General features: G+C 33.1%; 1 protein-coding gene across 5 annotated transcripts in view; it reads right to left on the bottom strand.

The window, feature by feature from the left end:
- Window positions 1–23,871, bottom strand: part of LOC126746477 (protein sidekick) — a 255,169-nt gene that overhangs the window by 1,921 nt on the left and 229,377 nt on the right. For 2 of the 5 annotated variants that reach the window (XM_050454757.1, XM_050454759.1), the window contains exons 18-31: window positions 23,123–23,784; window positions 20,179–20,407; window positions 17,564–17,790; window positions 17,254–17,510; window positions 16,982–17,197; window positions 14,312–14,508; window positions 14,063–14,256; window positions 9,383–9,622; window positions 8,918–9,263; window positions 7,025–7,303; window positions 3,718–4,038; window positions 859–1,035; window positions 669–802; window positions 571–594 (exon numbers count right to left, since the gene is read on the bottom strand). In XM_050454757.1, coding sequence (XP_050310714.1) covers window positions 571–594; window positions 669–802; window positions 859–1,035; window positions 3,718–4,038; window positions 7,025–7,303; window positions 8,918–9,263; window positions 9,383–9,622; window positions 14,063–14,256; window positions 14,312–14,508; window positions 16,982–17,197; window positions 17,254–17,510; window positions 17,564–17,790; window positions 20,179–20,407; window positions 23,123–23,784 — 3,503 coding nt within the window. The remainder of the gene's footprint in view (window positions 1–570; window positions 595–668; window positions 803–858; window positions 1,036–3,717; window positions 4,039–7,024; window positions 7,304–8,917; window positions 9,264–9,382; window positions 9,623–14,062; window positions 14,257–14,311; window positions 14,509–16,981; window positions 17,198–17,253; window positions 17,511–17,563; window positions 17,791–20,178; window positions 20,408–23,122; window positions 23,785–23,871) is intronic. The other 3 variants (XM_050454760.1, XM_050454761.1, XM_050454758.1) reach the window with 2 other exon arrangements.

Here is a 23,871-nt window from a genome sequence, read left to right as displayed (position 1 = left end):
AATCACCGCTGTGATAAATCTAATCTTTGGTTAGAGATCAAGGAAACTTGAAACTGAGTGAGATGGAATTTCGTCAATTACGGCAATAAAGAGTGCAATATGTTCTTGTCGAAAATTGCTAGGTTGGAAAATGAGGTATTTTAGAAAGGTTTTGTCGATGATTAGCCGTTATTTTTGCATTAAGTTTGTCACTAAAATGAGTTCTTTTAATCAAAAAACCCACTTAGTTAAGTTGATTTTAACAAAACTGCCGAACCACCAGGACTTCTACCTAGATTTTACATGGTGTTACAAATTAGAAGTTAAAACAATGTTCTTATTTCCGAGGCATTGTACTCTGGTGCAAGCACACATTCTGTATAAATTTATCGTTAAAAAAATGTTAACCTAGTAAGAAGAATTGGGTTATAATCTCCTATTTAAAAACCTTTGAGATCTCTGACCCTTAGACCCTTAAAAAATATTTAAAAGTTCAAATTGGCTTAAGCAAAAGTCACATGCACTTTAAGCGAACACACCACATGCGCTTTAGCCATTGAAAAAAAAACATACATTATTTAAAATACGCACAATTTTTACCTTCACCTGTGGAGACTACGGACGTAACGATTGCAAGGTAATGTTAATTTTAGTACAAATCATTTTAATAACATTAAAGTTTCTCTCACCTGTTCGGAGGAACTCATCTCGGAGGGTTTCTCAGTGACACTGCTATCATCCGGATTTTCATCGTAGCCTTTTAAGCTCTCCTCGTCCGAGTTGTATGGTACTGAAGCGGGAGAAGGTCTTGGAGGTGATTTACCTTTAAAAAATTATCATTAGAAAGTTTATTTCTAATGAAACAGCGACTATTCTTACTTAAGATTGGTGGTGGTTGACTGTGTCCTTGTTTCCTTTGGCCGTTGCGCCTACTCAACGTTCCCATAGCACTTATCGTTCCGTTGACGCTCTTGGACCGATAGTAATCCAATGCTAACTCTTGATGATCCCCCATGGACATTGCCATTGATTCTTCTAAAGTTTTTTGGGCTTCTTCTGTAAAAATTGACCTTTTACCTTATTTCCTATAAATATCCCTATAAAGTCTATGAATATTTTAATTGAAAATCTTGTTTTTGTCCTCAAATCGATCTACAGAAACAAAAAAATAAGAGGCATTGAGAGGAAACGTGGCCTTTTTTAAGTCACCTTTTTTTATGAATAGAGAATTAAGTGCATCTTCAAAATCTGGATATTCATGTTCATAAGATGAAAAACTGGTAGATGATGCCGCCAAAAGTCTGGCTCTCAACCAAAACCTTTATTATGTTAGAGGCATTAGTGGTGCAAGTCACAGATGACAGGAAAGTTATTGCTTGTGATAGTGGTGGTTCTACAAAAGCCCAATCTTATGTATTTCTGTGAGACCTGTGAGCTTGAATGCTCTCAAGAGTGTTCCAACTATGTTGAGAAAGATTAGAGGAAGTAATTAGTTCTTTAAAAGTAAAAATGTCAGCGCTGGAAAAGGACAAATCATCATTCTCTTCTGAAACTATTTCGTATGAAGTGAGTGAGAAAATTATGAGACCCAAAAACCTAATGGTATAAAAACCGAATGTACCAGAATCTGCATCTCATCGGCTAGAAAGCAGTGTATTCAGTATGATAAAACCAAGGTCTAGGAAGTTCTCAAGTATATTACGTCTGCAGCATGAGGTGAGAAAACAATAATACAATCAGCTCAAATCTTAAAGTTACATCAGTACTTAAAGCAGAAAATAAACTCAAAGACTTACTGTTTAAAATTTCTAGTGATCAGACTAAAATGCAGTGTGAGGCATACAACAAACTGTGCCAAGTAAATACTTAATACTAGGAAAAGGTGAAGTGGATCTGGTTATCAGATATCGTAATGCATTTCCAGTGGTTTAATCAAAAAAACATCCGAATGCCCCATTAGCCCCATCTACTTTTATGATATTGGTGGTCTTCAGATATCTTCTATTGGTTCTTCCTACGATATTATTTTATTGCTGGAAAGTAATTTAAGCAAATACTTCTTCGACAGTAAAATAAAATGTAATAGTTTTACGACTTTTAGAAGAGACCTTGATTCATCAATACGTGCAGTGAGCAGATCTATCAGTAGCATTCCACGGTAAATTTCTGCTTGTTTGACTATATTTTGTCCAATGTTCGAATGTAGATTTGGTCTAACAGTTCAATGTCCTACGGGGAATCCGCCTCTTCAGGTGGCTGAGTCGATTAGTTATCTTAAGCTTTTTCAACTTCTCTAATATCTGTGATGTACCCATTACTGTAACTTCTGATCCACTATTTCAGAGTAGTGTTCATCATTTTGGCTATAAGTGTATTGTGCTGGGGGAACAAAGGTGGACAACTTGACATATTGTGATTTTAGAAATACCAACTCTAAGGAAATTAAGAAATTTCTTACTTCTATATATTGACTGATCTCAGTCTTTAAATGGGAATAATTTAAATGATTTGAATCAGTTGAGGAGGTACAGAAAATTTCATTTTCTAAGTGGTTCTCTTCGGAATTGAGAAAGTTAACTCTGCAGAAAAAAAGAGCTTATTTTGTGTATACGCAATATCGCACATATGCAAATTATAAAAAAATCGCTTTCGGATACCTGTTTTTCACTATATCAGGGGTTTTGGCACAATGTTGAATTTTATCGAATTTATCAGCAATGACAGGAGATGAAGCCATACTCTGCCAAATACACTCTATTATAATAATCTTGTGCTTCCACTTTTAGAGATTGTTTTCAGACAGTTTATACTATATAACAATAATGTTGGTAGTAATATAAATGGTTTGAGGATAACAAAACCCTATCTGTTTACCTAACTATTTTTTAAGGCAATGTGTTTGCACATTGCCTTAAAAAATAATTACCTTTAAAAAACAATTACCTTGCCATTCTATATTCTCTTTAATACGTTGTTGGAAATTTCAGTGTTAAATCAAAAAAAAAAAATTGTAAAAAATTAAATTAATTAAATGAAATTTTTGTGAGTTTAATTTCGGTAAGTTAAACTTATATGTTTATCGTTTTTTATAAAAAAAACAAAGCACACTGACTAAAAAGCAAAACTCAAAGTCAGTTCACTTCCTAAATCGGTGTTTTTTGGTAATAATGATAATTTTTCTTTAAAAGGATGTAGATAATATTATATAATTTATCAATATCTAGAAAACATAGGTTATTCATTTAAAAACGTGTGTTACTATGTTTCTTTGAAAACTTCGAGATTTTCGTTGGAAACTTTGAATGTTGATGCTATTAAATATCTTGCATTTATTAAGCTGAGGGTTACAGTAGAAGCAGTTTATTTTTAGTTTGTGTTGGGTTACTAATGCTCATTCTTTGGGTGTCAGCCATTTAAGAAAATCTTGATTATTTTGTAAAAACATTCCCAAAACTAACCGAAATTTTATGAGAAACTTGGACACAAATGCCCTAAACAAAAGTGGCCGAATTACCCTTAAATTCTAACCTAGAGTCACGTTTTTATCATCAAATCGATCCTTCCGGAACTCCCTTACATGAATATGAAAATATTTTAAGTGTTGTTTAAGTTATGTCCAAAAAAGTCTCCCAATGCCATCTTATTATTACTTTTGACATCTGTCGAACTGTTTCTAGTACACTCAACATTTAAAAAAAATACTCTCACAAATAACTAGTAAATAACCAATTTACTCACGTTTGTATTTGTAACTTTTGCTCTTCACACACAAAATGGCAATGATCGTGATGATAATGATGATCGAAGTGGCAGCCAAGGCGACCATGAACCACGTTTGCCTATAAAACGGACTGTTTTGCAAATATCCGTACTCCATATACAGTTTGGAGGGCGTGAGGATGTAATTGCTGGACGAAGCGGGGCAACTTATCCCGAATTTGTTGTAAGGGATCACCCTGAAGATGTAGGCTGTAGACGGTAAGAGGCTCTGGTAAGAGATGGTGAAGTCTTGCAGAGGTCCGTTGTTCGTTTTTGTCACCGTTTGCCATCGAGTGTCGTCTAAAAATCAACATTTTAATTTGGAACGGTATGTATATATAGGGTGATTGATTGATAATTAATGGCATCTTAGACGCATATAAAGCAATATATTTGTTGATTCTCTATTAAATAGTCAGTATTTGCAACATATATAGTTTAATATCGGCACTATCTGACTTTCCAGTGATGTCTTTCCTTGATATAAGTTAATATTTCAAACATCACTTTTAAAAGCCCCGTATATTAGTTATTCTTAAGGAGCTTTTCTCTATGTTGTATAGGATAATTAAAAATTAATGTCGTCAAAAAAATAAGCTCATTTGCATTTGACCATTTTATGTTTAGTGCGCTTTTTTTATTTGTGTCTCTAATGCATATGATTTATAAAAAAAATTGATAAAAAAAGGTTCTAATCCATAGATTTTCACGATTCTTTCAACGAAAACTGAAGAAAATTAGAAAAAAAACTTGTAAAACAAAAATTAACCCGATCTAACCACTAGATGTCCAGTTATGACTTAAGTTACCTAAAACTATTTTTCCCCTTCGAAACGATGATGCTTTTCAAAAATTCGAATAAAAAAGCTTCAAATGCATCGATTTTTATGATTCTTTCAATGACCGCTTAAAACTGTCCCAAAGAAACTTTTAAATCAAAAATCAAGCCGATCTGAGCATTAGGCGTAAAGTTATGACCGAAGTTACCTAAAACTGTTTTTCCTTCTGGACAAGTTTTTTAAAAATTTGGAGAAAAAGGGTTCTAATAATTGGATTTTCATGATTTTTTTAGTAAAAATAGAAGAACATCCCAAAGAAACTTTTAAAACTAAAATCAAGCCGATCTGAGTACTACTAATAAAATACTTTTCCAGAAAGTTGAGTCTATTTCTCTCTTTTTACTGTTAAATGACTGAATTCAATTAACTGCCTGGAAGAAATTAAAATTACATCTCAGGCGACGTATTTTTAACTTTGATCTTAAACCTTGGTAGCAGAAAAATCTATTTTTCCTTATACATGTGCTTTTGGTCTGTTCAATTCTGATTCGTATTTCTTTGTAACTTCTACTTGCATATCTATAGTTAGTGCTTTTACATATTCTATTTGATTAATAAGTATTAAGGAAAAAAAAACTTAATAACACTGAAGCAAAAAAAAAATAAAAAACACAGAAGAAAACTCTTTAGCGGCTTCAGAGAGGATCAATCATAGTCAGAAAACGACCAAGCAAGAATAGACCAGTTTATACGGAACAGATGTTAAAAGAGTAAAAAGGGCTCGGGAAATCTTTAGAGGTTCAGGTTGTGTACGATAGAGTAATCGTATTTTTTTATATTTTAATTTAATTGAACTCCAAGGCTATCTATGAGATATCACGTTATATCTTTACCGAATTACTACCCCCTGATGATGGATAAAAAACCAGCGATACCCTCAAAATCTTCCAATTTACAATGTTTTGGAGTTGAGTTACCTGAAGCTGTAGGACACGCTTTTCAAAAACTTGGGTTAAAAAACTTCTAATGCATGGATTCTAGTGATTCTTTGAATAAAAGGTGAAGAGCATTAAAAAGATACTTTTAAAATAAAAAAATAATCTGATCTGACCACTAGACGTGGAGTTAAGGCCTCAGTTAGCTGAAGGGGTTTTTCCTCTTGGATATGATTTTCAAAATCTTGGATAAAAAAGCTTTAAATCCATGGATTCTCATGATTTTTTCAATGAAAGCTGAAAGAACAATCCCAAAAAACTTTTAAAACAAAAATCAAGCCAATCTGACCATTTAGGAGTTATGACCCTGAAACTGTCTTTCCTCTTGGACATGATATTCAAAATTTTGGATAAATATTTTGAATATTTATCCAAAATTCCCACATCAGCGTTTATTGGAAAGATTTTCGTTTGCTTTGCTGGAGGATCGGCGAAAATCCGCTGATTTGCAATTTTTATTTAAGTTGGTAAATAATATTATTGATTCACCAGATCTATTGCAGCAACTAAATTTTCATGTGCCTCGCATATCAGCAAGGAATACATCAACTTTTTACCTATCAAGACCTAGAACCAACATTTGTAAATTTTCTCCTCTGCGCAGAGCATGTAACATACATGACTCTGTTCTGGATCAGTGTGACATCTTTAATTGCAGTTTGTCGGAAATTAAAAGAGTACACTTTTCCTAGATGTTTTACTTTTAATTTACTTTGTCTATATTTCTTTTAATACCATTTGCTTGTAATTATTGATAATATTGTATTCTTTTTAATTTTCTTAAGATACCTATGTTTTGTAATTTATTGTTGTAATTTTCCCACTCATTAATTGGAATTTATTCTGTGGAGTGGTGTAAATAAATAAATAAATAAATAAATAAATAAATATTATGGGGGGTACTTGTATCATTGGAAAACTTAAGGAAATAAAGAAAGTAAGAAAAAATAAGAAAATCAAGATAATCCGACTATTAGACGTGAAGTTATGACCCAAGCTGCAGCTGTCTTTCCTCTTGGACAATACTTTTAAAAGTTGAATAAAAAAGCTTCTAATGCATAGATGTTCATGACTATTTTAATGTAGGCTTAAGAATATTCGGAGAAACTTTCTAAAACAAAAATGAAGATGATCTGACTACTAGAAGTGGAGCAATGACTCAAGTTACCTGACACGGTTTTTTCTCTTCAATATAACTTTCAAAAATTTTGAGAAAAAAGCTTTCAATGCATGGATTTTTGTAATGAAAGCTGAAGAACATTCCAAAGAAACTTTTAAAACAAAAATCAAGCCGATATTAAGACTATACGTGGATCTATGACTCAAGTTACCTGAAAATGTATCTTGGACTCATGCCTCACTAACATGCCTAAAACTTCATTAAGAAGTATGTTCCGTTTTCCATATACGTCTAATATGCCTATATATTTTCCTTCTTATTGTTTTCAGTTAACATTTTACAACATCAAATACCCTAAATTCAATCAGACTTATTAGACAAAACCTTATTACCTTTTCGTTGACATTCAAAATAGTACCCGATAATGGGTCCCTTGCCAGTAGGGCCGTTCAACCAGTGCAGATCGACGCTCGACAGCTGTCTTATGACGGTCAGCTCTTTGGGGCTACCGGGAGACCCCTCCTGGGGCCCGGTGGTCACGTTGTTAGAGACTGGAGGACCCAAATCTATGGTCTGCGCCCTCACGGTGAAAGTATACGTGATTTCTTCCTCGAGACTTTGCACTTGTAGGTAGTTCGTTGAGACTTTTTGTTTTACTTGTTTGCTAAAACCTAAAGGGGAGTGCATTTATTAGAAATTTTGTATCATGAAAGTCAATATAAATGCGTAAGAAGGAATGTATTATATCTGCCTAGTATCAGAGCTATGACTTTGTCAAAATTAAGGGCATCTACTTAAACGAAAACAAAGACAAATAGTAGACCATCGTTAAGTTCATAGCTTTTGTATGAAAATTTGTGTGCCAACCAAGATATACATCGCTTATCAAGCGATTATAGCGTACAACTAACTATAAGTCTAATAAATTTTGTAGTTGTTCCATTTTAATATAAAATATTTGTTGGTAGTCGATACTGGAAGAAATTGTTTAAGGTTTGGTTCATTAGAAGGGTGAAAAGCCAGTAAAATCTTAATTTTTATTTTTTGCAAAGCGTGACTTCAAGTGGTTGGAAGAAACTCAAAATTCCTAAAATAAAATTGAAAATTTCTCCAAATTATTATGAATAAATTACAAATTACTTAAAAAGCCCAAACACTCAAGATATAATATATGAATCTTATACCTACAAGTCCAAGTATTTGTCGATATAAAAAAGATTAAAGATTCTATGGCTTATCTTATCTTATAGTGCAAGAATTTTATTGATTTAATTAATTTTGGAGAAAAAGTTTTGAGAGAAAATTTTCGACTTGCCTTTGCGAGGCCTACAGGTCGAGGAATTTACTGAGATACAAGAAACTAAAGATTTTGCTTATTACAGGCACTCCTGGAAGGGAAAATTCAATATTTCATTTTCTATTGCAAGGATTTTCATGATTTCTTTAAATTTAGTTGAAAGAAGCTTTAGAGAGCCCTGGGAATCAATAGTCACGTGACTCTGTGCCCTAGAAGTTAAGAAATTCTCTGATATACAAGAGACAAAAGACTATTACAGGTACTCCTGAAAGGAAAAAACCAATGTTTCATCGTCTATTGCAAGGATTTTAATAATTACTCCAAATTTAGCTAAAAAAGGCTTTAGAAGATGCGAGGAATCAATAGTCACACTATGTTGTCAATTTTAACAGTGAAAAAAAATGGAGGGACGAAATAAAGCACGTTCGTATGACCACTGAAAATTAACTACATGTTTGACTTTATTTGACGTAGAACGAATATCATTTAAATACACCAAGGTTGCCAAACTGCCTGTTGCTACAAAAAAATTTCTACAGAGTAGTACATATTTGAAACTCATCTTAACACATTATGTACCCTAGCAGTTGTGTTCACTGATATACAACAAATTAAAGATTTTGTTTATTACAGGTACTCCTGAAAGGAAAACCCCAATATTTTCTCCTCTACTACCAAGATTTTAATGATTACTTTAAAATTTAGTAAACATGACTTCAGAGCGAGAAAAAATATATCATTTTGAACCCTAGAAGTTATGGTATTTACTGATATTCAAATGATTAAAAGATTTAATAATTACAGGATATGCTGGAAGAAAAATTCCACTAATTCGTTATTTACTGCAAAAATTTGAATTTTCTTGTAATAATCAGATTGCTTGTAAAAATTAAACCCAAAGTGTAAAACAAAATAAGAGTTTGAACCAAAATCGCGTACTTGACAAAAAATCAACCTAAGCACATAATAAAAACATCAAAATACTCACGTTCGTTCTCCTCCGTAGTCTCATACGTGACAATATAACCGACAATATCCCCGTTAGGCTTCTTAGGGGAATCCCACAACACCATCAAACTGTTCATCGTGATTTCCGTGAACCGTAGATTCACCGGGGCACTCGGAAGGCCCTGGAGCGTTTTCACTTTGATCGGTTGCGACCTCGGACCATCCCCGGCGGGATTAAAAGCCAAAATCTGAATTTTGTATTCGGTGTATTTGTCGAGGAACACGAGACTGTGGGCGGTCGTGGATGCCGCTACCACTTCGATTTCTTCTTCCCATTTTTTTCCAGGTTCTAGTTCTTGCGGTGAGTTTATTACCGTATAGAAAATCTAGGAGAAGAATATTCAATCAGAAACCTCGAAAAAACTCTTTCTCAATTATGGGGGATTAATAAATAAACTATAAACACTGCAAATAGAGAAAGAATATTCTTATAGGTGCTACCTACTTTATAGCCTAAAAGTTCCCCATTATGCGTGTGGTGCTGGGGCGGTTTCCACCTCAATCGGACCTCGGTGGAGGAAACTGGTTCTCCTTGTAACCCCCTGGGCTCTCCCGTAGGAACCGCCTCGCCTACATACACGGTTACGGGAGGACTTACAGGGCCGTCCCCTTGGGTGTTAAATGGGAGCACTTTGATCTCGTAATTACGGTCCTGCAGCAGCTCGCTAAGCACCATTTTACTTGCCTAAAATTATAAAAGTATAGTATTTTTTGGAAACGTAGCTTTTTCTGGTAAAATTGATTGTATTTCTACTAATCATCAATAACTACTTTTTTATAAGTTTATCGAATTTAACCATTTTATACTGAACCTAACAGTATTGATAATAACATTTAAAATTTCCACATTTTTTTTTATCAATGTTTGCAATTTAATAATAACAACAAATACCGTCGATACGCAAGTTTGAATTGTACTACGATAATAAGTGGAAAGAGTTGAAAAGAACAAAAATAATCTCTGAAATGTTTATGGAAATATTTAGATAGATATCAGACACTAAAAGAAGAAGTTCTTGGATTAGAAAATATACTGAGTATGCAGCAATAAAATTAAAAACAATATTGGTACCCTATTAAAAATGCAAGTATTATGGTTTTCCAATATGGTTAAAATACCAATTAATTACAAATATTTAACATTTTTTTCATAGCTTCTTGTAAATTCCTGTATATATTTTTAAGATTATGTAAACCCCTGTGAAAACTTGTAAATTTTTCACTAAATTTAATATTATCGTGCCTTCTATGTTTTTTCTTTCTCACTATCAACCTTCAAAGTTTTATCAAAGTGTTGTTAAAACGCTTTGTTTCAAAGTGGTTATATTATATTAACATCAGATAAGAAAACGTATAACTTTTTTTTGTCAAAATGTATTATTCTAAGGATTTTTCTAAGTATTGATTACATCAGTATTTTTATATGAAAAGCTGCAAACATTTTTGCTGTTTTTATAGAAATTTTAACATGGTTTTTTTACGTTATAGCGGATTTAATAAATATATTAACTAAAATTCATTTAATAATATATCTATAAATCTATATAATATATGAAGGGTACAGGCTAAAAAGGGGGAATGTCACTTTTTGCTCATTTTGAGCTGTTCAGTCCGTTCAACTTTTAATAGACAGAAGTATCACCTAGTAACATTATACAGGCGAAAAAAGGGAAGAGTCGCCAGATATCGACAATTTAAATTAAGCTGTACTGGCTAAAAAGGAGGAGAGTCCGCGCGCCGCATGCTAAGAAGGGGGAACGTCACAAATGCACGTTATTCAGGAACTGTCAGAAGGCTCTCTTGACTGCAGTTACTTTTATTTTCTGATTGTGTTTACCGGTTCTGGTGTTTATTTATTGTTCGTCAAACTTGTGGAAATATAAGTGACAAGTCGTATTTTAATATTGTAGTGCTAATAAACAGTATAAAATGAATCCAAGTGTCAGTGACAGTGAAGACTTTATTGTTATGCCAGTTCCAGGAAAAAACAGAAAAAGTTACGGAAGACTAACCGATGTTTCTAAAAAAATTAACCTACAAAGCCACGTGACAGGAAGCGACTGCCAATGTAAACGTCTCAAGTATTTTGATAAAGTTCCACTTAGTGCAAGACAAAAGATAATAAGTGAGTTTAATTTATTAAAATCCGTGGATGAGCAAAACATCTATTTGTGTGGACTTATTAGTGTCTGTCCTGTACAAAAGCGACATCCACGTAACGCAGAAGAGGTCGCAAGATTACATGAGAGTTCATTTGCTTATCGTGTTAGAATCTCTTTAGACGGTGAGACAACAAAAGTACCAGTTTGTTTTAAGGCTTTTCTTTCCTTACATGGTATAACCAAAAAAAAGCTTGAAATTTTCCAGAAATCTTTAAAAATGATTGGTAGCGCCCCAATTGATAAACGAGGAAAACACTTAAATAGGCCTCTGAAGCCGAAACAGGAAGCTAAAGATCTAGTAGTCAATCATATTAGTTCTTTCAAAGGACGACAAAGCTATTACAGCCTAAAGGATTCTTTCTTCAAAAACCTACCTGCCCAAAGATTTAAATATCAGAAAAATGTACAATATGTACAAAAATACCGTTACAGATCAAAAATATTGTGTGTCATATGAAACATATAGATCTATTTTCTCACGATACTTCTACATTTCATTTGGTTATCCAAGGTCGGATACGTGTAGTATCTGTGACGAATACTTGGCAAATATTAGGTCCCTAGAAGCCAAAATGAAGAATGTGTCAGAAAATGCCATAGAAAAAAACAACTAGATGACAAAATCACTACCCTCCAACAGAAAAATCTACTTCACAAGCATAAAGCTGAAGTGTTTTATTCAAGAAAAAAGGCTGCAAAATTATCTAGTCGGGTAAATGAGAACAAAGAAGCAATATGCATGGATTTTGCTAAAAATCTGCCAGTGCCCAACATCAGCACAAATGATATTTATTATAAGAGACAGTTAGCTGTATTCTCTTTTAATATTCATGTTTTGTTGACTAGTCAAAGTATTTTCTATACTTATCCTGAAACAAACGGTCGAAAAGGCTCTGACGATGTATGTTCGATGTTGCATCATTTTGTTTACAACTTTCCTAGTAGTGTTCGAGTCCTCGATATATTTTGCGACTCATGTGGGGGACAGAATAAGAATTACACAGTTATCCGTTACCTCCATCACTTAGTGCATGTGCAAAAAAGGTTTGATGAAATCAAGATCAGTTTTCCCATTAGAGGACATTCATTTATGGAATGCGACAAGGATTTTGGACTAGTTCAGCAAAAGTCGCGTGTGGAACTTCCAAATGAATGGGCTGAAGTTTTCAGAGCTGCACGAGTTAAACCAAATCCTTTTGATGTTAGGGAAATCACTTTCGATTTTTTTAAATGCTGGACTACACATTTTTCTACACTTTACAAAAATAAGTGTCCAATGAAGATCATGCCCATACGTGAATTGAAAGTCGTTAAAGATCATCCCAGGCTTGTCTACCATCGATCAACATGGAATGGTATGTGGGAATCGGCTGTTTTGATTGAAGAAAAAATTTATCAATAATTTACCAAACAATTTGTTCGAATTACCAGGCCAATTATACAAAGGTACCTAACTATACACATAATATAATTTTCCAATGTTAAGGATGTTTTATCTATTTGCAGGACTACTGCCTATAACACTAGCCAAGTACAATGACCTGCAGTGCTTAATGAAATTCTGTCGCAATCCAGCCGCTAGAAAATATTTCTCTACATTAAAACATACCAGAAATGTCAAAGACAAGGCTTCCTTTCCAAAAGCTTCATGTGTAAGAAGCGCAAAAAAAAGTGTTTGAATTTTTACTGTATCTTTTCCAATTAAATGAGAAATTCGAATTAACCTTTGCTGTTTTGCTTTAGAATTATTTGTGTATAAAAACTGAGGATACCACAAAACTACAGTGATAATATGTGACATTCCCCCTTCTTGTTCGTTGCAATCTGTACTTTCTTCTTCTTTTTTGGTCTAAAAATTTGTTTAAATGGAATTTCATTAATATTTTCTCAATTCCAATCCTAAATAGATACAACAAACTAGATCCATTAATACATTCAATAGAAAGTAATAAAATAATAAGTTATTGGGTTTTAAAATTAAAAATTGATTTCCTAAAAATCAATGATTTTTGACATTCCCCCTTTTTAACCTGTACCCTTCATATATCTATACATTTATTTAATAGTCTCTATTAATCATTAATTAAATATATCTTAATCCATTTATTTAATATATCTCTAGCAAGTGAGTAATCTGTTACAAAATAATCTTTTTTTTTTGACCTGTACTTTGGTTAATTGTATTTTTAAAAGAACTTCGATTAAAAATTAAGAAGCATTTTCATCCACATTTATGTGAAGGCCAAAGATTTTTATATATTTTTTCTTGTGGTTCAAAGATAATTTTTGCAAAGAAGAATACACGAAGGGTGCATTTTTTAGTGCATTTTAGTTTTGACCAAGGAAGATCCCATTAACTAATTGATGGATGGATCTTTTTACAACACCTTGTGTGTCTTTAATGAATTAAATTATTTGATACTGTTTGTTAAAAATGCAAATATACAGGGTGTTTCTCCATCCGACCACCAAACATTGGAAATCAATAGTGCAAAATATAACATATTAAAAACTTCCAGGAGTTTTAGCATATCAGAATCAAATAACCAGATCTTCCGTCACAAGGGAATTAAACCCACCCACAAATCGCCGAGCTATCTCTACTAAAAAAATTAGTTATTTAGGTACGGTACACATAATTTAGACTTACGGCATAAATGTATGATATAACCCTGTGACATAAGTGTAAATATCCCTCGCCTACATAAAACTGCTCTATTTGAAAGATAATTCAGTTACCAGTTATCGGCTTTATATAATAGAATCAATTTATGTTTTAGCTAAGATTGTTTATTTATTGTATCACTATTTATTTATTAAATTGTGTTCATCAGTAATTAAAAAACGTTGTCAATCACTCTGTGATCAAGATAGGAAGTTCAACTCAACGTAACTTCACCTTTTGTAAGCTTTAGTTCAAATTTTCAATAAAGTCATTATTACTATTATTATAAGAGGCTTACGTTAATGCCCATAACTTCTTCCTTGGGGGTGTCCTGTAAGGCACTAATAAAGTCAGTGGGCTGAAAAACGACCCTGTACCCGCCGGTTTTACTGTCGCCACTCCAGGATTGCTCCTCAATCGGTATCCAGAAGACTTCCACGCTAGTCGTAGTTATTGGGACCGCTTTTAAACCTTGTACTGCCTTGCTAGGAGCTAAAAATGGCGTTATAAGTTATTGGTGTGAGTGAATATTTAGTTCAGTACTTACCTGCAGGGTAAGTTCTTACTTCGACCGACTCGGGGCTGAACCTACTCGGCCCGATATCGTTGGTCGCTTGTATCCGGAAGCGGTAAGTCGTGAAGGGTTTAAGGTCTGTTACGGTGTAAGAGGTAAGTTGGGGGTCTACCCTTTCTGGTAATGATTGCCACGGCCCGTTGCTTTCCGCTTTTTGGACGGTGTAGTACCTAGAGACGGACGGAAAAAAATTAAATGAAGGTAGTATCGACTATGATTAATGAATCACACTGTGCACCTTTTCAACTTGTTTGTTAATGACATGGAGCAGTAAATTACATCTTGCAAGTATCTTAAGTTTGCAGATGACCATATACAGGGATATTATTTCTAAATCTTGGATGAAAGCTTGGATAATTTCTTTCATTGGTGTAGAAAACCTCCTCTTAGTTTTTTTTATAAATAAACGCAGGATTAACAGAGTCTATTCTATAAATAGTGAGAACTTGAAAATGTTATCTCTGCTAAAGGATCTGAGAATCTAGTTTGACAATAAAATCACTTTTCAGGATCATTATTCATTATCATGCAATGAAAACTCTGTGTTTTAATCTAAGGTAAACGCGTGATTATTCACTTTCATCTTTAATATTTTTTTTACTGCTCCTTGGTAATATCTCAATAGATCTGTGGTTGGGTCTCCACTCTATACTGTACACATTAATAACTTAGAACAAGTTAATTAATAATCTTTTCGAATTTTAGATTTGGCAATTAACATCAATTCCAGATATGTTACAGTCTTTATCCTAGACAAGTAAAATTAATGATGTCTGTTTATCTTAAAGACAATAAGATAATTAATAGTTTAATTGGCACCTTGGTTGGAGCAGGTGGATCTTAGTGTGTCAGCTCATCTATTGAGCAGAAATTGAATATTTAAGATAGAAAAAAATAGAGAATGCACAGTCCATTGTGTCCAGAGACATTTATCTCTTGATTCATTCGGATGCTTATGCAGTAAATTTAAAACCAATGTTATGCATGTGTTGAAGCAGGATGTGAGTTAGATTATCAAATTTGTTACTATGTGAATTTTGTATTTAAAAGAATTTTCTACAAGCATTTAAACTGTTTATGTAAAATTTTCAAGTGGGCGTTCCCGTTTGTTAATAAATAAATAAAAAACCAGAACATTTGTTTCAGATAGTTACCCTAGAGGTATATAAGATAATCATCAGGATATACAAGGGTAATAATTGTTTATTCCAGGCACTCCTGGAAGGAAAAATTCAATATTTCATCTTCTATTGCAAGGTTTTTAATGATTCCTTAAAATTTAGCTGAAAGAAGCTTTAAAGAATCCCAAGAATTAAAAATCACATGATTCTGTGACCTAAAAGTTGAGGTATTCACTGATTCTATTCTCAGAGATAAAAAATGTTCATTATTACAGGCATTCTAGGAACGAAAAATCCAATATTTCATCTTTTCCTGCAAGGATTTTAATGATTTCTTTAAATTTTCCTCAAAAGGCTTTAGAGAATCCCAAGAATCAAAAACCACATGATTCTGTAACCTGGAAGTTGAGGCATTTACTAATATACAAGCATCAAAGATTTTGTTTATTACAGGCACTCCTGGAGGGAAAAATCCAATATTTCATGTTCTACTGCAAGAATTTTAATGATGTATCGACATTTGGCTAAAAAACTTGATTGGATCTGGGGTCAAATAAAACTCAGGTTTTTGATTTTAATACTGCCGATGTTTCGGCCTATTTTAAGCCATCCTCAGGGAGATAATACTTTTGTCCAAAAACATTATACTTTACAGTCATAAAAAGCGCAGTAAACCTCAAAAATGCTTATAATATGCAATGGTCTTTTTGCTTCAGTCTAAAAAGAAGTAGAACCAACTAATGACTTAATTATAAATACTCCTTATAATTGACTAATAATAACTACTAATGACTTAATTATTAGTTAGACTGTACAAAAGGTTTTCACTCTTTATCGCCCTAAAGATGGCCTAATCTGGCCGAAACGTCGGCAGTATTAAAATCCAAACCCTGAGTTTTATTTGACCCCAGATCCAACTCAATTAGCATAAAATCACATGTGGCTCTGGAAGCTGAGGTATTCGCTGATGTACAAGAAATAGGAGATTTTGTTTATTACAGGCACTCCTGAAAAAGAAAATCCAATATTTCAGCCCCTTTTGCAAGGTTTTTAATGATTTCCTGAAATTTAGTTAAAATGGGCCTTATAGAATGCTAAGAATCAAAAATCACTTGATTCTGAGGCCTAGTACTTGAGATATTCATCATAAAATTAAGGTATATAAGAGATAAAATATTTTATTTATTATAGGTATTCCTGAAAAAGAAAATCCAATATTTTATCTTCTACTGCAAGGATTTTAATAATTATTCTAAATTTAGTTAAAAAAGGCTTTAGAGAACCCAAAAACTAAAAAATCACATGATTCCGAGGCCTAGAAGTTGAGATATTCAGTAACATATAAGAGAAAAAAGATTCTGTTTATTACAGGCACTCCTGGAAAGAAAAATCCAATATTTCATCTTCTACCGTATGAATTTTAATCACTTTTCTCAATTTAGTTAAAATAGGCTTCAAACAGATAATGCCTCCTAATTAGTCCCGGGATACGCTGTATAATGCAAACTTGCTCAAAATTTACCTTAATGGTGCAAACCCGTCCCTACCGGGGGTCCAACTAAAAGTAATCGCCCTACTTTGTATCTGCGATCTGCTAATTTGAGGCACGGATGGCGGTTGAGGAATTTCCCGATTATTCGTGGTGAAAACTAACGCGTGAGCGGTTTTACCCCATCCGAGTCTAGTCTGGGCCGTAATGGAAAACATGTAATATTTCTCTGCTTCCAGTTGAGTGAACCTTAAAGAAAAACACATCAAAGTTTATATAGAAACGTTCACAAATCTCTTATATACCTAAAAGTCCTATCAGACGGAGGAAACTCCTTCGAATACTTATTGTTCGTGTTCACATTGTTAATGTGGTAAGTGACCTTGTAAGCTAATATTTCCCCGTTTGGTTCCTCCGGAACATCCCAAATGATCCTGGCTGACGTGAACGATACATCCGGAAAAGAGACGTTTGATGGTGCTCCTGGAACGTCATCGAAAGTTCTTACGCTGACTGCCGGGGTACTTGGCTGGCCGTCTCCTAATCTTGTATATGCTAGAACCTATTAAGCAATATAACATAGGCAATTACAAAAAAAAAACGAGTGTCAATTACCTGTATATGATACACAACAAACTTCCGTAATTCGGTAAGGGTTGTGGTAAAAGTGGCATTGTTCGCGATCACTTTATATTGGGATACTTTGGAGTCTGTGGCGTAGTAAACTTTAAAGCCTTCTATGAGTCCGTTTTGGTGCTCCTTTGGTACGTCGCCCCATTTTACCACTATCGTTGTCGAGGAGGTGGCGTTCGCCATCACGTTTAGTGGACCGAAGGATGGTACTAACAAAAAAATATAAATTGAAGTAAGTTTTTTGGAAAAAAGTTTAATTTGGTTTAAAAGCAAGCGAATTTTTCTGTTTTTATTCAATGTTAAACAAAACGTTTATTTTGAAATGTATAAGATTTTTAGCTTTACAAATTCCAATTTACAATCATTTTACTATTAAAATAGGGAATAAACTGAGACCAAGGAATAGACATCACGTCCAAAGACCAGTTTGGGATAATCCTTAAATAAAATTCCATAAATTATATTATATAATAAGGCAAGGTGTTTGCTGTATTTTCTGAATTGTTATCCACAGAACAAAATACAAAAATATCTAGATAATAGGATGTATAAAAACTTTATTTAACCTAAAACAACCATATGACCAAAAAAATCTGAAAAACAAGAGCTAAAATAAGGAGATCACTACCTATATAAAAATCTTCAAATCCAAAATATTTAAATTAATAAATTAAATCGTTAAATAGTAGTGAAGATTAAGTTATTTACAAGTGTATGTAATTGAAAAAAACTCTAAATATTGAGTTCTACTACTGAAATATTGTAAGTATGTTGCATTGCTTCAAATCATTGGGAAGTGTTACTTAATTGTGTTACTAGATGATATTCCAATAAGAAAATATAGGACAAAAAGAATAGGTTCAGATTAAATTTGCAAAAAGTTATATTAAAATGAATTTATTTTTCTATGCTATCAATAAGTAATATTAGCGTATATACTAGTAATTATAACCAGACTAAAACGGACATGGGTGGTTAATCTGGTTGGGTTTGAAATATTGGATTATTTTATATATTGGATCTAGACAGTTTCTACATGAATTTAAGCTCTAAAAGTTAAGGTGTCCACTGATGTATAAGAGATTAAAGATTTTGTTTATTACAGGCACTCCTGTAAGGAAAAATTCAACTTATATTGTAAAGATTTCTTTAAATTTAGCTAAAAGAGGCTTTATTGGATCTAAACATTTAGAAATCACATACATCTGAACCCTAAAAGTTATTTTAGGTATTAATGCTTATGGTTTATGCAGTTAATATTTCTACATTTCAATATGAAGCAGTTCATGAAATGTAGGTTAACTTAATAAAAACACTAGATAGCTTTAAAGATTAGACAGACTAAAATTAGAAACATTATTATTACTACAGGCACTACTGTAAGAAAAAACTCAATATCTCATCTTACAGTATAAGGATTTTAATGTTTTCTTTAAATAAAGCCAAAAAAGCCTTCAAAGAGTATAAACATTTAAAAACCATATAAATCTGGGCCCTAGACGTTACAATATTCACTGATATACAAGAGATTAAAAATTCTGTTTATTACAGGCACTTCAATAAGGAAAAAAATCAATATCTCATTTTATAGTAAAAGGATTTTAACTATTTCTTTAAATTTAACTAAAAGAGGTTTTATTGGATCTAGAAATTTAAAAGTCCATTGAATTTGAGCTCTTAAAGTTCAGGTGTTCACTGATATACAAGAGTTAAAAGATTCTGTTTATTACAGGTACTCATGGAAGGAAAAATACAATATTTCATCCTCTATTGCCAGGATTTTGATGGTTTAATTTATCCGAAAAAGGCTTTGAAGAATCTAGAAATTTAAAAATCGCGTAAACATGAGCCCTAAAAGTTGAGAAATTTAGTGATACAAGAGATTCAAGATTCTGTCTGCTAGAGGCACTGCTATAAGAAAAATTCAATATATCGTCTCATAGTGCAAGGATTTAAACGATTTCTTTAAATTTAGCAAAAACAGGCTAAAAAAATACCGAAATTCAAAATTCATATATTTTTAAATCCTAGAAGCTGAGGTATTCACTGAAAAACAAGAGATAAAAGATTCTGTTTGTTCAACAACGACTCCTCTAAGATGATGTTCTATTACAAGGGTTTTAATGATGTAATAAGGCATTATAAGGTCATGAAATAAAAAGAAAATACTATTGTTCCAGTGAGAAACATGATAAATGCCCGGGACAGATGTGAGAAATCATTAAAAATACTTTTGTCTGAAAAGTCGAATATTATTGATTTTTTGTCCGAAAAAATTTTATTTGCGATTAAAAAAGTATAAAACACATTTTCAACTTCTACTAACTGCTACTTATTTTTCCAGGTAGTGCGTAAAAAACCTGCAAGTGTTTCAAATTTTGAAAAATCGTGGTGGATCAACAATTTTATGACCCTAAACTGTCACTCAGAAAAGTTTTCCATGGTTCCCCATCTCCCCAAAATTGTGAAAAGTTTCCCCATTCATTGCACAAAACTTTCATTTTCGGCATAAGTGTTGCATAATTTTTTACAGAATTATGTTTATGTTATAATTTTATTTGAGTTTTATTAAAAATTGAATTCTGAATAAATTTTACCTGATTCTCTAGTTCGTTCTAACGCTTTCGGTCCGGTACTAGAGCAGCCCACATCATTACAAGCCTGCATCCTAATCCCATACAACGCGAACTCCTCTAGGCCGATTATCACGTGTGAATTAGCCGTGTGATCTTCAATCATGGCGCTAAAGGTGTAACCCGTCCTCACTTCGGTGTAACTTATATTGTAGCCCCTCGGGTTACCGAACCATTCGATCTGTTGTAGTGGCTAAAAAGGGAAAATTAACGAAAATAAACTCTGGAGAAATCGTATGGTTTGTTTGCGACAAGAATGACAACATATTTTCCTTAGCTAATGAATTTTTAAAACTTCGATAAATAAATGTAAATCCATGGATTTTCTAATGATTCTTTTAATAAAAGGTAAAGGACGTTCTAAAGAAACTTTTAAAAATTAAAATCAAGTCGATCTGAGCACCAGAAGTGGAATTATGACTCATTTACACACACACAGTCTATGGCAATGTGCAAAAATATGTTTTATGGTAAGTTATAGTGGCTGCAAAAAAGGTATATGTTGGTTGATTTTTTTTCTTCAATTCATATGTGGTTTTGGTGTGTCCTATCAGAATTTTAAAAATTATTGTTTGGTCTTTTCTATTTAAATTTACGTCTACTGAGTAAGCAATGGTCGTATTTGGACTATATCAAGAAATATTGTCGGTTTTGTCCAAATCTAGTTTGAGTTTTGTATTTTATTATTTATTTGTGGTATAATAATAGATCTCAGTAGTAATGTAAATATTTATATCTATGATTTTATTTATATGACTGGGGATCTAATTAAAACTAATATTTTTACCATCTCTATTTCATTTGATTGTGTCATTCTGAATATTTATGAATGTATTCACAACTATACTTTCTAAGAGTATGCAATGAGCTAAATAATTAAGAATGTATTGAAATTGAAAGGGCTGAGCTAGTATGTGAATTTGTCTTTGATTTGTCTGTGAAAATTATTAATTATTCTTAATAATGCTGCAAGATTAGATTATTTATTAAATTTAGTTAATTAATGTGTCTCTAGGTTGGTAATGGCTTACTTCAGGGAGTTTTATATCATACAGTTTAAGTGATTTCAACAGTATTATATTTGTTGCAATAATTTGGTTGCTTCGAGTGTATGAATGTTCTGGTATTTGTGGTTGAAAACACTTTTTATACAATGGATGATTTGGTTGGTACCACAGTTTAGTTGAATATTTTAAAAGTAGTGATGTGATTCCTGTTATACAGTTTAAGAATAATTGGAAAAGTTACATCCAGTACACAATCTAAGGCATAGATTTTGTATTGGATTTATTTCATTTATATCTAAATATGTCTAATTGTAACGTATATTTTTAAGAAGCTATTGCAATACTTCCCCAATTTTGAGTTTGTTAATATATTTATTTGGTCTATGTTAGCAGTGCACATTAGATTTATTTGGTGGTATAGTGAATCCGTTTTTATGTGCCCAAGATGTGATATTACCTGTGCTTTTTCCAACGTTCTTTAAAATATTTGGTTATCTAATGAAGAGTGATAGATTACTATATCATCAACGAATGTTCTGCAATTTATAGCTGAAGGAATAGAAAACCTTATACTGTTTGTAGCTATTATAAATAACTAATAGCTACAAACAGTATAAGTTGGACCAAGTATAGATCCTTGAGGAAAACTTGAAAAGAGTGATTTTGGTATATGTAAGTTTCGTATATGACCTCTTATTACCCAAGAAAAGAAAATCCTAATAATATATGAAATGGACAAGTTATATGAAACAAAACGACAACTAGGTGATGTGGTTTCGCGGGTTTTACAATAGGACTTAGGATTAAATGTCTCCATAAGTTAGTAATTGAGTTTGTGGACGAGATATAATTATAGTACTTCAATAATTTGTGTAGTGCTTTGGGAAGATTTGCAATCAGTGAAATAAAAATATAATCTGGGTCAGATGAGTGATTTTTGTAGATTTTGACTAATGACTTAGTTAAGTTACCTGAAACTATTATTTCCCCTGGGATATGATTTTTAAAAACTTAAATAAGCATGCTTTAAATGCATAGATTTTCATGATTCTTTCAATAAAAGCTGAAGAATTTTCCAAAGAAACTTTTAACATAAAAGTGAAGTCCATCCCATCACTAGAAGTAGACTTATGACTTTTTCACGTTGAACTGTTTCCTCTTTTGGACATGGCTTTCAATAACTTAAATAAAAAAGCTTTTAATGCATGGATTTTCATAATTTTTTCAATGAAAGCTGAAAAATATTCCAAAGAATTTGTTAAAGCAAAAATCTTGTTGATCTAAACACTAGACGTGGAGCTATAACCCTGTAATCAATATTTTATAGATTAATAACAACAAATTGCTAAGTATTTAATAAGTTATTGCTAAATATCTAGGGCATCTTTTGCTATTAGCCATTCTTAGATTTCGTACTCGTTAATTGATATTAAATAACATGAATTTCAAGTAGAGTGGTTATAGATGTATCGGCTGCGCCATTTTACTGTATGCACCCAAATTGCGCCGAAAGTAAGCGAGGTACAGAAAAATGTTTAAGACCAAAGTTGTTCAAGACTTGAATAAACCAACTGAAAGATTCCCCACGTTTATTATTTTTCTCCTTCAATACGTAGAACTGGTACTTAAGATATCCAATATCTAGGATATTACAATCCAATGTACCTGTTTCTCCACTTGGACATGATTTTCAAAAACTTAAATAAAAAAGATGATGGTTTTTTTTAACGATCTATAACCACATTCAAAAGAAACATTAAAAAGTATTAAGCCGATTTGAGAACTAGAAGTCAAGTTATCACCAAGTTATTTGAAACCATGTCAAGAGAGAATTAATTATTGTCAAACTATTGTCCATATTGCTTTCTTGCCGCAAACGATGAATAATATTAAATACTTACAATCCATCTGACCCTTAACTCAGTAGCGCTCATCGCCCTAACGGTAACATTCTTAGGGGGATGCGCGGGAGGCGCCTGGATCGTCTGGAACTCCTTGGTCGCCTCCGAGGGCTGACTGGACCCCACCACGTTATTCGCGATCAGACGCAACTTGTACATGGTAAAAGGCACCAAACCGGTTACGGTAATCGTAGTGGCATCGGGATCAACTATTTCCGACACGGTGAACCAGGTGGCGTTCCGAGCGGTTTGCGCCTGAACCGTCCATTTGGTGATCGAGGAATTCCCATCGAAACCCGGCGTGAACTGAAGTACCACCGAAAACGCTTCGATGTTGGACAGGGCCAGCTTGGACGGTGGACTGGGTAGTACCGGTTCCACTCCGGATTGGATTATCGCCACTTTAGGGGGGCCCGGACCTACCGCAGTCCACGCGGTCACCTCGAACTTGTAATGGGTGGTCGCTTGCAGTTCCGTGATCATTTCGCTTAGGGTGTCCGCCGATAGGTTTCGCACTTTTATGGTGTCCGGCATGTCTTTTATTTGGTACTGGATTTGGTAGCCGATCAGGATGCCGTTGGTTTTTTTCGGGGGTTGCCACAGGACCTTCACGGCTCTGTCGCTTATGTCGTCGAATTGCAGGTTGGACACCTCATCGGGTACTAAAAAAAAATTAGCAACGTCATGTTATGGCTGACACCGTGGATTACTTAAAAAAGTTTGTAGGCTTGCTTTATCGGCATAAGTTA

Source organism: Anthonomus grandis, chromosome 17, assembly GCF_022605725.1.
Source record: "Anthonomus grandis grandis chromosome 17, icAntGran1.3, whole genome shotgun sequence".
NCBI lineage: Eukaryota > Metazoa > Arthropoda > Insecta > Coleoptera > Curculionidae > Anthonomus > Anthonomus grandis.
The sequence above is the reverse complement of the archived record's forward strand: the minus strand, read 5'-3'. Positions and strand labels throughout refer to the sequence as shown.